General features: G+C 37.1%; 1 protein-coding gene and 1 long non-coding RNA gene across 11 annotated transcripts in view; both read left to right on the forward strand.

Annotated features, from left to right (window-relative positions):
* Positions 1-14,658, forward strand: part of slc2a9l2 (solute carrier family 2 member 9, like 2) — a 177,462-nt gene that overhangs the window by 97,563 nt on the left and 65,241 nt on the right. For all 10 annotated transcript variants that reach the window (XM_038295565.1, XM_038295606.1, XM_038295545.1 and 7 more), the window contains exons 10-11: positions 7,445-7,546; positions 8,488-8,563. In XM_038295565.1, coding sequence (XP_038151493.1) covers positions 7,445-7,546; positions 8,488-8,563 — 178 coding nt within the window. The remainder of the gene's footprint in view (positions 1-7,444; positions 7,547-8,487; positions 8,564-14,658) is intronic.
* On the forward strand, positions 4,016-4,398 carry LOC119790188. Its single transcript, XR_005281683.1, has 3 exons — positions 4,016-4,084; positions 4,166-4,220; positions 4,295-4,398. It is a non-coding gene; the product is annotated as an uncharacterized LOC119790188 (long non-coding RNA).

Consider the following 14,658-nt stretch of genomic DNA (forward strand, 5'->3'; position numbering starts at 1 on the left):
GAGGAGAGCTTCACATAAGAATAAGACCAGAACCTATTAAGTTGTACAGTTGTTCTGGAACACAGCTTGAATGTAGAATTGACCACAGCTGAACTTCTTTATGTTGGATTTTTTTTGTGAAATCTTAATGGTGCAGATTTTGGAGCGGATGGAAGGCTGGAGCTCCCTGAAGCTGTAGCCAGTTGTCGGAAATGACTCATCTATTTGCTGATGTGATTGATTGTGACCACACATTTTAATCCTTCCAACCGTGAGGGCTGAACTCTGGACCAGCCTGTTGTGTCTGTTAAGAAGTAGGATGGAGCATTGATTTTTAAGTGGAGATGCTCCAATCTTTCTTTTATCATTTTATTTTTACTAGGTCTTAGCTGCTTAATCTAGTTTTGTTAGATATCTTTGTTTAAAAGAAGTACAACCCCAAAACTTAAGCTTTGTTTTAAATGTACAAATAAATCTAACACATTTTGACCATTAGATGACAAAATGTGCTGGTTTCTTGATTAAGGTTGTGTGTCTGCATGTGTTCATCAAAACGTTTTCCTAACAGACAAAGGCAAAGTTCATATTTTATACTTACATGAAGTTTATTCTCAGTTCTAAATGTTTAGAAAAGTTGAGTAGAACGCATCCATATGACTTACTAAAAGTTTTGGGATTTTCTTCATGGATGCCACCGGGATGCATCGGAACATTTCACAATGTTGTTTAAATACAAAAGAAAATTGCCTACTGCTGTTAAAACACCCATTTAGAAGATTAATTATTATATTCATAGTCTGATATATCTAATTAGCTAAAGATAGTTTTCCTTTACAGCCTGTTTTTGTATATGATAAAAAAAAATTCAATTGCATGGAAACTAAAGCTGATGTAAATACAATACGTTTCTGATCTAAATACAATACATTGTTAAAAGAATAGTTTGCCAGCTAACAAGCTAAAGTTGAAAGTATGTTTAACCGTAGACTGCATGCCAGCTCACAGTGATTAGGAAATGGGATGTAGGTGGACAAATCTGACAAAATAGTTGTGTTAATCAATCAATACAGTTTTACTCCAAAGTTTGTTTTTTTTTAAGTCGGAATATTGTAAACAGTACCTTCAAATGATTTATCCTTTGGGGAAAATCAATTATATAGTAGTGATGATAGGTTATTGACACGTATGTTTGACAGTAGTTTAATCTAAGGCAAAGCTTTTATTTTCACCAGGTTGTAGCTTTTTAGCTGTTTGTGTCTCTGGCTAATCAGCCTGACAACAGGCTGATGTCATTTTTATTAGACTCATGGGTGATTATGCCTCCAATTATTGATACCCCTGACAGATTTAAGTTTGAGGCAATTTTTAAATGTAAAAAATCTAATAATAAAGACTCTATACTTTTAAAGTGCCAGAGCCAAATTACCAACTTCAGTTCCATAGAGAGGAAGATATAACAGAACTAGAGGGGATGTTGAAGAGGCATTTTAATCTTACACACATGTTGCTCAACACTAAAGACAGAACTTTAAACGTAAGCACAAATTTAATACTTGATATTTTAAAATATTTTTTGGTGATTAAAAAAGTACATTATTCCTTCTTGTTTTGCTCCTGTCTTTTTGTGTAGCAAAGGACATATAAACAAAATATAAATATTTAGAATAACTTTTTACAATTTTAGCAGCCCTAATAGACAAACTGTTTCTTTTTTATCTAATGAAAAATTTAGTTTTTATATAAAGTCATCGGTGGGTAGATGTGACGGCGTTGCTGTGCGGTCGGGTGAGCATACAGTATGTGTAAACTGCCTAAACTAACACTATCAATTAAGGTCCTCTAAGTGGGAGGCGCTTCCATTATGCGGCCACCTGGTTGGTATTTAAGGAGCGCCGTTCCATTTAGGAGTGTTGGTGTTCCCTGCTTGAGAGGCGCGTCTCAAGGCCGAAGCAAGACAAACAGACAGCCATCCAGTCCAGTCCAGACCAGGTTGGGGTCCAGACTTCCTGGTGTGGAGGGACCAGGCGTGATCGCCCCATCCGAGCTGCCGTCTGATGCCGACACCTAGTTTATTCTTTGATTCTGCTAAATAAATGCCTTTTACAGGCTTAAAGCACTGCCTGTTTCCGTGTCCCCCCAGATTTTGTTGCGACCAGTCGAGCCAGGTCGTAACAGTAGATTACCCAAAAATGTTACTAAAGTAAGAATACTTCTATTTCACAAGCAAAATATAGAGTAGTCATCCAAGAATCCACTTAAAGAGGCATCATGGAGTTTTCGAATGATACTGCCACCTGTGGTCAAACACAGAACTGAAACGCACTTCTGATTGTTCTGATTTTCAGCTTACCTGGAGTTGCCATTCGTGTCCATGTTGAACTAAATGCCAGTCGTTTCTGAGTATCCAAAAAAAATCCATCTTGAATATCCTGTTTCTGTCTCCACGGTGATGTCTAGTGATGAATTATTTAGGCTTACAATAGACCAACTTTTTTTCCTCACTTATCAAATTCTTCCTCTCTCTCACAATCATACACGTGTTCAGCCTCATAAATATCCATCCTCAGAAATCTTCTGGGACCCCTAATGAGCTGTGCGTTAACTTCTGGTTGATGTTTGTGTGAAAATGCTTGGTGCTGCAGTGTGGGTAGTGTCTGAGAAAGAAATGTCTTGTGCCTTCAGAGACATTGCCTGCTGGGATGTGCATACATAAACACATAAACTTTCAGGATTTTGAGTAAATTCCTTTCCATATAGAGCAGGTCAAAATTGAGCAAAGACACAGTCTGAGGTATTCCAGCAGAAAAGTGCAACAAAACATGATTAAAACAAATCATTGATGCCCAAAACAAACCTCCATTCAAACTGATCCATCCCAGTGCGAGGAGGACACATTTTTATTTTTTAAAAAGAGCAATGGCTTTTTCCTTTCAATCTCATAAGATCCCACAGGATCAAAACTATTGAAGCGGCACTGTAAATTCTTAGAGGCAAAAATGAAACAAGGGTACAAACTGTAGCCTCTGCTTTGCTAAAGCCTCAAACTCATGGCAACTAATCTGAAATGCTCAACATAGAAATGGTGGTGTACTGTATGAGTAAGACAAGAGGACATAAAAAAAATAATGGTGATAGGTAATTTATACTACAAGTAAATGCTCAGAAATCACTCAAAAGGCATAGTGCATATTCTTTAAGTAGTACAGAGACGTATATAGTAAGAGATTCCTTTTACTTTTGATAAAGCCACTGTTATATATAAAACAGGTTACGGTAAATATGAAAATGTTTTTTTTAAGCAAGCAAATTACAACTAATGTCTGCATAGCCAACGTTCGGGGCGTCCAAAGTCATCGAGTTAATGTAGGTTTGTCTGTACATTGCTAGCTCAATTATTAATAAGGAGGACGGGCACAAAAATCTGAGTTTCAGGATGATTTGTTAAGTTGAACTGAATCAATGTAATTGTTAACTGTGCTATATATGCCAGACATACAATCAAGGTGAAATGCCAAGCCTTTGGTGAGCCCTCTCCTTTCCTACTTTCTCTATTTTATATATATATATATATATTTTATATAAATATCCATCTATATAAATACCCATGTAAACACAGTGAGCAATAACCCTGTGTAATAGTGCTACTATATATTTAAAAAGAGCTGTCATATGTGGATACACTGTATATACTGTCTATATCCAATGCACCTTTTTCTTCCTTTGGCACCTTTTTCTCTTTTGACTATTTGAGCTGATGTAATGTGTAAATTTCTCCACTGTGAGATCAATAAAACCAATCAATCAATCAATCAATCAATCAATCGAGTTCTCTAACTTTCCTGAGTGTTTCTGAATGCCTGATCCTGACCTGTTCTGCCTCTGGACCTTTGAGCCTGCCTGTCCTTGTTCTGATCTGTTTGCCTCACCTGTCTTCGGTGCTGGATTTAGGCCTTTCTGTGTATCGAACCTGGAACTGTTTTCCGACACCTTTCTGGATTTCCCTTGGGAGCTTCTTCTGATCTCTTGGCTGTGACTGCTGAGAACTTCTTCGACACCGGCTTAGGCTTCGTCCTCTGGATTATCCTGCCTTCCTTTATCTGCTCACGTCTGAATTCTACTTGTTCTCTGACCTTTGTAACTTCAGCGTGTGGGACTCTCTGCATTGCTCAACGTGTCTTACTGGCAGGTGACTGGCTGGAACCAACCCCATTCTCTGGGCACGGACTGAACTTTAAGACCAGGTTAGTGACTCACACGTTCATTATCATCCTCCACCAGATAGAGATAGTCACTAACCTATGTTCTCCTCCCACAGAGATTCCTGCCTAAGATGCCATAGCTGTTCTCTGCAGTTCTGTCTTAAATAAACGTTTTGTTAAACTTAACTGTCTCTCCACCTTGAATAACAGGTCCTTTTGTTCTGAGCCTTTTTTGTTCTGAGTTTTTGCCTCAGATCCGCAGTTATCTGATTAGTCCTAACCTGATGATGGTGACCCTGTTTGTCCCGCCTTTGAAATCGAGCTCTACAAGCTCTTTACCAGACTGATACTATGTATATGTACACTAGTGATTATTTCTCATAAAATATTTGGTCAAATACACATTTTCAAAATTCATAAATGCAGTCATTTAACTGCAAAAAATATGTGCTAAAAGGTGCTTGAGTTCATGAGTATTGTATAACGCAATTGGACGTGATCTCTCTTCTGCTCTGAAGCAGCAGTTCATTGTCTGTCAGTCAGTGGCACGGGAAGGGGGGTGCTGCAGGGGCTGCAGCCTCCCTCGTCATAGCATCAGCCCCCCATGGTGGGGGGCTGTGGAGTAACATAATATTGTACTTAAAAACATGAAATTATTTATGTATTTTTTTTTTAAAAGACTGTGTTTGATATGGGATTAAAATGATGGGCTGTGTATAAGATATAAACTAATGATTCATTATTTTAATATTTCATAAAAAACTAGGCTACTCCCCCGGAAGCTTCCGCCACCTCACATTCATTTAGGCATGGCTAGCAATAGGCAGCAGAAACGTATTTCCGACTATTTCGAGGTAAGAAATGGTTTTAATTCCCCTATACTGCCGCCGAGCATTTATTTAGCGTTATTTATTTCTTATTTATGGCTTGATTTGTGGCTGAAGAAGTCTACGCTAGAATAAGGCTGCATATCACGAAATATTATGTCTGTATTAAGCTATTTAGTGATAAAATATGAAATTAGTTAATTTTTTTTTGTGTGTTTTGTTTTTGTTTCATTCCTCATATCCATAGTTGAATGGACTTTCAATACGTTCATTGCTCAGTTTAGGCTATATTTAGGCCATGTTTTATTCAAGTATTCCTGTTCCTGTTGATTGGGAGCTGTTGTTTGTTTAGAATAATTAAAAGAGAAGAAATAAAGTTTAAAATGTTCATGCTTTGTTCCGAAGCATTTTAAATGGCAGTTTTTGGCGACAAATGTAGGCCTACAATACTATGTTAAAAACGTCAGCCACAGCCCTCAACATAATGACGTCAGGTGTTTTCCAACCCAGCCATCAGCCCCCCTAGCTTGAAACAGCTTCCAGCGCGCCTGCTGTCAGTCTCTATGAGAAATCCCCTTTGCGGCTCAAGCCTCTGTATATTGAGGCAAGCAGCAAGTAGGAAGACCCTGATTGGATAACAGACAAAAATGCGTCACTTAATGAAGCCGTCACCTTGATGCTGATTTGCAAACATACTTAAAGTCATAGGGAAGTCATATTTGAATGTCAAAATCATTCTGGCTTAAACATATATATAAATGTACTCTTTATCAGACTATATTATCCCAAAATTTAGAAAATTTCTATTTAAAAAAAAAACCTTAAAATCTGTTATTTTTGTTATGCAGGGCAGGTAGTTATATGTCAGCTTGTACACCTAAATTCATAGCATCTTGATTCATATCTCGTAGCTAATATATGCAACAGTTGAAATAAGAAATAAGAATTGTTTACTTTACCATTGAGTTATGTCACAGTGTTCACGGGGATGAACGTCTGTGTCTTTGGCAGGCGTAGAGCTAACAGAACTGCCAGCATTGCGAGGCAAGGGCTCAAACTGGTACGGCTGTAAGCCTTCTACACCAAACAAAGCTTCTGCTGCCCTGATGTGCTGTTACACAACATCTTCGTGCCTGCTTTCCTCCTCTAAATAAAAAATGTTAGATGGAGGAGACTCCTCCACTACCTCCGACACAAAACTCTTCTCCTCTTGCATTTTTCTGCTGTTCATAGTGTTCCTTGACAGTGTTGTTTCTAAGTGCTACGTGGTCCAAATGTAATTTCCCATTGGGAACCTACAAGCACTAAGTTCCTAACTGGTTAGAAAAATGCTTCCGAGACATGGCCACAACCAAACTTGCTTGCGAATCTTCCGCCACAACAATCCCGCCCCCTTGATAAACGACCAATCCCATTCACTTTATTTACTCCTGTAAAGTCGGCTACCACTTGGGAGAATTTGGAAATGTAACGGTTGGAACAGCCGTTTCCCTGCGACTTTAAGGATTTTTGACTGACAGTCGCCAGACAGCGTGGAGGTTTTCCTTATAAGAAAAAGTGATAGTTTAATCAAAACAGTTATCTTGTGCTGAACTTCTGCTCTGGTTTCTGGAGTTTATTATTTCAGAGCGCTTTACAACAGCTATTTTCAACAATTGTAGTGATGTTTTTATACATTTGTTAAACCAATATGTTACATTTGGATTTGATAAACACAATTTAGCCTTCCCTGTTTTATATAACAGCAACCGCCATGGGTATATAAGGAGTATCATTCTGGCTGACCATTCTGTTGACCTTATGTTGATTATATTTAATCCTTTTTTAAAAGACTGTTTTTCTTTATGTGGACTAGAGCTTGTTGCATATTCTGCATGAACTGAAAAAAATGTTCTTGCAAGATCAAAAATTTTGTTTTTCCTCAGAGTTTTTATACTCTACTACCGGTATATAGAAGTGGTTCACCTGTTGAGCTCATAGACATTTCTATAAGGATTATATAGGATTATATAGAATCATATAATTCTTTATATTACTTAGAAGAGGTGTCATACAAATGTTCATATTTTCTCACCACAGTTTTTCTTCTGTCTGAATTTTTTTAACTATGTTATATTTTGTAAATGTTTTTTCTTTTAGTCTTTAAAATACTTAAATTGCATATAAAGGATTTAATAATTTCTGTTCTTCTTTATAATGTAAACTATATGCTATGTACGTTTATTTGATTTTCAGTCCTAGTCTTGGCAACTTCTTTAGAACTGCAAGTCTCTTTTTTTAAATAGCAACTTCAAAAAATGGCAGAATAACTACCTATCTTGCAGTCATTTCAAATTGCTCTGCCTGTGTCCTGGATTTTAGAAAAGGTTATGATTGCTCCCAAATCTTTGTGCTGTGATGTAGCACTCCAATTTTATGTTGTTTGTGTCTTACCCTCAGGGTCTGGTGATTGAGAGCATTGGGAGAAAACCCCTCCTTATATTTGGTTTCTCCTCCATGGCCATATTCTTCAGCCTGCTGACGGTTTTCCTAAATTTCCAGGTGAGCTTTTTATCCTATTTCAGAACACTCTCCATGCCTTTTAACACCTCCCGTTCTTCACATTTTCAATACTTTTTTTTCTCTGCCATTTCACTTTATTACAAACTTAACTTAATTTCTGGACATCTGTGGTTTGATTTATTTGTATATGTGGATTGCATGAATAGTTAACGACATCTGGTGAAAATGTCATCTCAATTTCACCTTTAGAAATATATTTACTGAGAAGACGGTGACGTGTTCAAAACTTATTTTACCCACTTTAGATTGGTTGTGTCCCATACTATCACTATAAATGAAAAAAAAAAAAATCACAAAGAAAAACATAAATTTATCATTAGTCTTAGTGGTAACTTAGTCTTTTTTGAGTGGTAACTCAAAAGAGAAAAGAAAAATAATAGCATTGCTTTTACTAATATCATTATTAGCACACCCACCAATCTGTCAGAGAGTGCTGAATTCCTCACATGCTTTAGCTCTTACCTTTTAGAACAACAACGTCCAACAACGTGTATTCTGGTGTGTCACACAAATATTCTCAAAAAGTTTTGACTCAACTGCCTGGACACATATGAGTGACATTTCTAAGCCATAGGGCTTTAATAACTCTAGGTCTGTGGAATATTTAGGCTTGAGAAAATTTCATGACTGGATTTATCCCAGTTCCATGCTGGAATTCAATGAGCTATCCAGAGCAAACCAGTCTTCCACAAGTGTTTGTAAAAAAAATCTGCATGCCTAGGTGCATGTTTTTATTCACATGTGACCATGGTAGTAATTGTAACACCTGATTCCGATTATTTGGATGGATTACCAAATACTTTTGGCAATACAGTGCATGTCCCTGCTTTCTCACACTGGATCTTGGATATTTTTCTCTTTCAGCTATCATACAAGATATCTATGTAATTCCAAATCAAGCATTTATCTTGTCATTCCAGGACAGTGCGTCATGGATGCCATATCTCAGTTACATCTGCATTCTTGCGGTTATCGCAGGCTTTTGCTCTGGACCAGGTAAAACTATCACTTCCCTTCAAACTGCTCTTGAATAAGCTGCATAAATACTCTGTAGATACAGCATAAACAAAGGCCTGCTTTAAATTTGTCTCGTTATACAGTGCTGTTGGTTAATCAGTGTGCCTTTCCCATCTGTGGTCTTGAATAATTAGCAAATTAGCATACTACATTGAAAGGTGTCGTCCTATATGTGCATGTTAAACAGAACCTATACATTACTGTATGTGCATGACCCTTCAGATATGAGAACGTTAGGACGTGGGTCTTGGTGAAAGGTACATATTATTTGTGTCAAAGTGAGGCCCTCACAGTAATATTCATGTCTCAAGGGGAAGCATTCACTCAGCAAAGTGCCTGTAGTATGGGATACAAGTCTTCTTAATCGAGGCATATTCAGAGGTGAAGTTTATTAGACCATGTCCTTCAGTGAAATAAAGAAAAGAAAAGACACAAAGTAAGGTAAAACATCCTAAAACACCTTTAGCTGCAGGTAGCACAATACTGCCACCACACTCTAAACATGTTTGGTCACTAGAGCCTTTCTAAAAAGGACTACTGCTGTGATATTTATAAAAGACTGCTTTGCAGCCACAGATAATTCATAGCCCCTTGAAATGAACACAGCTTCTCACTGGCAAAGGGAAAAAATAATTCACAAGAGGGAAAGTCCCAGTTGTGCTATGAGCCTTTCAGTGGATAAATGAGGGCCCATCCTGGCTCTGAATTGGCTTCAACATGGGAACTGCAGCCCAGATATTTCAACAACCTCTAAAACACAAACTTTGATTCTTTCTAGAAGAAAGACATTTTGATAGGTACAACAAAGGGTATCGTCACAGCCTTTTTTATTTATTTCCCTTACATCTCTGTGTTTCAAACTTACATTCAGGTTTTTCTATTTCTTTTATTTTTCTATAATGATCCCAGCCATTTTCCATAACCCACTTCAATCTATTGAGGGACTTGTGGTTACATCACTCCACACATTAATTTTTCTACTGAACATTCTTCTTCTTTTGAACATTTTCTTTACATTTAAATTCCATTATACATTTCTCTGTTCTCTACTATTTTGACTTAAGTTAAACTTTACAAATTCATCATAGTGTATTTTGTTTATACTATTTAGAAATTTTAAAAAATCAGGCAATAAACCATATCTAAATAAGTAAACGTTTCTTTCATTGGGTCAACATAAATACTACAGTGAACAAACTTGTTAGCGAACCTCACATACATTATGTGGCCCGCCTTCAGGATATTCGTTTGAAGCGAATTTTATTTCATATCAAACATAATGATTTATTTTGATATCAAACATAATAATCTACAAAAACAATGGAAATGGACTTCAGAAATTTTCTGAAATCTTTATCTGAATACTCTCAAGCCTTTTTCAAAAACTATGCACAGTTTCGTTTTTAACTAAACCAGCACCAACCACTTTTAGAATATGCTATATTATTCCCACAATTCCGTTATTGGTTATAAAATAGGCTTAAACAAGAGGAAAGAATATTTCTGTTCTCCATCAGCCCGGTATTCTTGGGAGAACAAAAAAGAATAAAAAGGTCCTGATTCTAATTTATAGTAAAATAGATTTTCGGTATACGTTAGTACATTTATAGTCAGAAAACCAACTAAAAAAATCTACTTTTTGTTGTCGTTTTTTTTCAATAAGTATAACTATTAAAAGATCTATATTTTATGGTCCAAAAAGCAAAACAGAATATACCAGCAATAGGAAAAATAAAATCTTTCATGAAACTAATTATACTATGGTGATTTCTCAATTCTAATAAAACAATAACATTATTGACACAGCTTAAAAAGCCCACATCAACTTAAGAGTACTTAAATTGCTGTGGGCTTTTTAAGATTTTTTTGTGTGGCAATTTTGTAGAGTTGCCAAAAGAGAAAAGTCAAAGTCACTTTTTCCATGCCATTGTTAGTGGTGTTGGAAACACACAGCCCATCATTCAGGGTTATTTTAGACAGACTAATAGAACTTTTAGAGGCTAATTATCCTAAAGTTATCTTTTTGGACAGTGGGGGGAAACCAGGGATAATCCAGACATGCATTGGGAGGTCATGCATAAACAATGCAAAAAATAACCAGACAGGGGTTTAAACCTAAATTGTCCCTGGCTTAAGGTAATATGCTATCAGGTAGATATCACATACAAAGCATTGTATCCTAAAGAACAAGGTGAAAATGTATAAAAATCAGTTAAATAATGTTGGAAAATTTAACAAACGCCTACATTTTTTTGCATAAAGCTTTTCTGTTTATTTTAAAGAAAATACTTTATTCTATGTTGTTGAAATTCAACTAGAAATCCATTACCCAGAGAAGGCAAAATATAGAGGTGCCAAGTAATTCTCCAATGAGAATATAAAACATTTACTGTACATTCACTTCACCTCCAAATGGCACAGATAGAAGGCTCTGTTTCAGGTTACTTTATTAATACCCAACAGTAGGTATGCCTTATGGAGTTAAGATACATAAAATCAGCTTTATTGTCCCGAAGTGGTGAAATTCTGAATAAAAATGACATCCATCTTACAAACACAAACATTACAGTCATTAAAAGAATAAATACACTGAAAATAAAAATAAAAGAATAAAAACAAACAGGTAGAAACAAGCTTAAAATTAGTAACCTATTAAATGTGCGAAGTGTCTCTACATCTTCTTTAATTGTACCCGTATGGCCTCATTGCCTCTTTGCTTTGCCACTGACACACCTGAATTCCAACGCTGTGGGATATTAAAGGAGCAGAAGTAAAGCAGTTTTTATAACGTTCCATTCTGCATAATGAGACTAAGAATCTCTGTCCAGAGGGAAGAAGCTAAAGCGTGCTGTGTGCAGGATGGGAGTGTTTTTTTTTTTTGAGAAAGAGTATCTGCTTTAATTCTGCAGCTGGAGTGTTAGAGTAACATCAGAAAAATTAAGTGTGGGAGCTAAAAATAAGTCTTAATGTAACATAAAATAAATATTTGTAAGTTGTCCAAGTGTTTACACTTACGTGTTCATTGTTAAGGGCCCTGTCGTACCTCGCAGATTTAGACCGCATATGCTAGACATCTGAGAATCTCCTAAAATGCTGGCATACACTGAACTTTCTATGTATTTTTTCAATTTTCAGCATATACATAGCGTATTAATAGTGAGACCACAAAGTATGTCCTAACTTATGCATAATGCACCACAGCGTAATGCCCATAAAATGATGCACAAGCAAGTATCCTGAGGGGAACAGCAATGCCCACAGGAGGCGCCCGGCCTGCATAAAAGATTTGTTTGATCACGGTATTAACCTAGCTGCTGCTTACCGTCCAGCACACACTGTCTAAATCGTCAAGGTGTGACATGGCTTTTAGAGAAGTACATCATGCTGGGTATTTAAAAATTGTGCTCAAGAGTGGTGCTTCAAAATAGTAATACTCAAATAAAAGGTAAGGTCCTGTAAAACCCTCAAAGAAATGCATTTTAAACAAAAATTAATAAATGTAACTAGTTACTGCTAACCACTAACCTCTGGCAAATATATATGTGCAAAATAGTATGTCTTTGTGCAAGCTTTGCTTACCTATACTATATCTAGATGCAGATGGACCTGTGCTTCCTAAATGGGCTGAGCCCGCTGTGGCATTTGATGGTGTTGGGGAAAAGTAATGAAAATTCTGTTGTTTCTTTTTTTCTTTTTTTTTTCTTTTTTTTCTTTATTTTAAATTCAACTTATGTATGTGTGTGTCTATTCTTTAACATGCAAGTATTTATACAGAACTCCATATTTCTGTCTGTCTTATGAGATCACTTTTATAATACTAAATGTTATCACGTCATTATTTGATTAGTATTTTAATTTTTTGCTCTTCCTTCAGTAATTTTTTCTTACATTATATCTTATATTAAGTTAAAATGTACTAAATTAGTGGGAGTTTTTTTAGGTTATGTAGTCAGATGATTTACAACAAGAACTGCTGTCTTCTGAGCTATTTATTTATTTTCCAAACTGAGACATTGACAGGTGTGCTTGGTGCAGGTTTATCTGACCAAGGGTAATTGGGTCTGTAAATTGCTTCTGGCTGCATCTTAGAATTACTGTTTAAACCCCTGACACTGTTGCTACAGAGGCAGTTGAGACAAGTCGTAGTAGATGTAGAGGCGCTAACATATTGTCTATATGTGCATGGAGATAAAATGTTCAGCAGGTGAAATATAATGAAATTTTGTCTTTTTACCAGGGATTAGAATGGCTGTTGTATTACTTAGAGGTCTCTTTAAAGAGCTTCTTAAAAAATACATATATATATATATATATATATATATTTTTTTTTTTTTTTTTTTTTTTTTTTTTGTTTGGCTTAAAAAAATGATGCTATCTAAAAACATTCACTTTTAGATTTCTTGTTCTTTTTTCTTTGTCAAAACAGGCTGACAGTTGTCTCATTAAACTGCTAGTTCTCTAGCAGTCACTCCTGTTTGGGTTGGCCCCAATGAAACAAAAAAGAAACAAAAAAAACCTTGCCTCGCTGAGCTATTCAAAAACCAGTGTATCTTTGCTACCTCTGAAAGCTAATAAAACCAAATACAACAGACTAACAAGATGGAAAGCAAGAACAACATGCCACTATCTTGTTTTGCATTGTGTAGGCTGAAAAAGATGACAGGTTGCCTTCTGACAGGGGCAGTATATCTATGCACGGCCTTATTTTTGATCTTGCTCTATAGAAGCATATTTAACAGTGCATGTTTCTTTCTGCTCCAGTCCATTTAAAGGTACACTATGCAACCGGTGTTGATTTTCCAGTGAGGCTCCCTCCAGAGGGCGAAAGTAAAAGTGCACTGTCGTAAATATGCTCAGCTGTTCTCCTGGTTTCTCCGTCAAGCCAGGCGCGGTTGTTTTGAGCTTAGCAGCGAATGACTAATGCTGCGTTCACACTGGACGTAGCTGGCACGACAGAAGCAGCGAGTTTACATGCAAAGTCAATGGTTGACGCGCGTCAAGGCGCAACAAAAGGTCCCGCGGCGCGTTTTGAGCACCAGGCGCAGCACGTCTGAGCAGCTGAAGCAGCGCATCGGGCGCGTTTAACGCAGGGAGAGAGACACAGCGCTGATGATCACTCCTCTTAAACAGTTTATTGACGCCTAAATTAACTTAAAATGCAGAAATCTGCCGGCAGAATATGCAGTTTGGATTATTTAGATGAAAAACACCTACCAGCTGCCGCGGTGAACCGCTGCTGATGAAGGGATCCATACTGTCGGCGCCCCGCTGGTATGTGGGGGTCTGAGCGGCTCCGACAGAAAAAAAATATGGAAGGCAGGATAATAATCTGAATGAACTGACGGCACTGATTACGTTTTCAGGTGTATTTTCTCACTTAAACACATATTAAAACTACTTTATTCCCACTGATCACAGCAAATATAGCTGCAAGGCAGAGAAAGGATAGTGAAGCTCCGCCCAACGCACGTCAGAGCCACTTTTGCACCGGGCAGCCAGAGCAGCAAAGCTGCTTCAGCCACGCGTCAGAACTAAACTGGTACAAGCAGTAAAAATGAAGCAGCAGACGCGATTTTGCTGCTTTTGCTGCGTGAACGTAGCATAACTGCACAAGGATCGCCACTGTGCTAGCAACGAGAATGCTTTTAACTGGGGGGTGTAGCAGTTCTCGCCGTAAAGCAAGACTGACTCTCACGAGACTTCTGAGCCTGTGGGTGCGGGTCGGTGCTCCTGCAGTTGCAAGTGCAGTATTTCCCCCACAGACCACCAGGGCGGCCGAGAATACCTTTGTTCAACCTGAAATGACTCATTTAGTCATCCATAACGTTATGGAACACATTAATTAACTGAAAAATGTTGCATAGTGTCCCTTTTAAGTGTTGTTCTCTCATCAGTTCCTGAACCCCTAATATCTGACACAAACTCTTGCAAAGCTGGATGACTTTAAGACTTTCATTGCTTTATTTATATTACTCATTTATTTTTATATGCCTTAGTTTGCATGTATTCAAAGATCCATGGAGCTTTTCTGCAAGCCTTCTTTTAAGTTAACTTCTCAAAGTTTTATTCTTTTA

Source organism: Cyprinodon tularosa, unplaced genomic scaffold (genome assembly GCF_016077235.1).
Source record: "Cyprinodon tularosa strain WSP-4 unplaced genomic scaffold, ASM1607723v1 ctg11, whole genome shotgun sequence".
In the NCBI taxonomy this organism is placed as follows: Eukaryota; Metazoa; Chordata; class Actinopteri; order Cyprinodontiformes; family Cyprinodontidae; genus Cyprinodon; species Cyprinodon tularosa.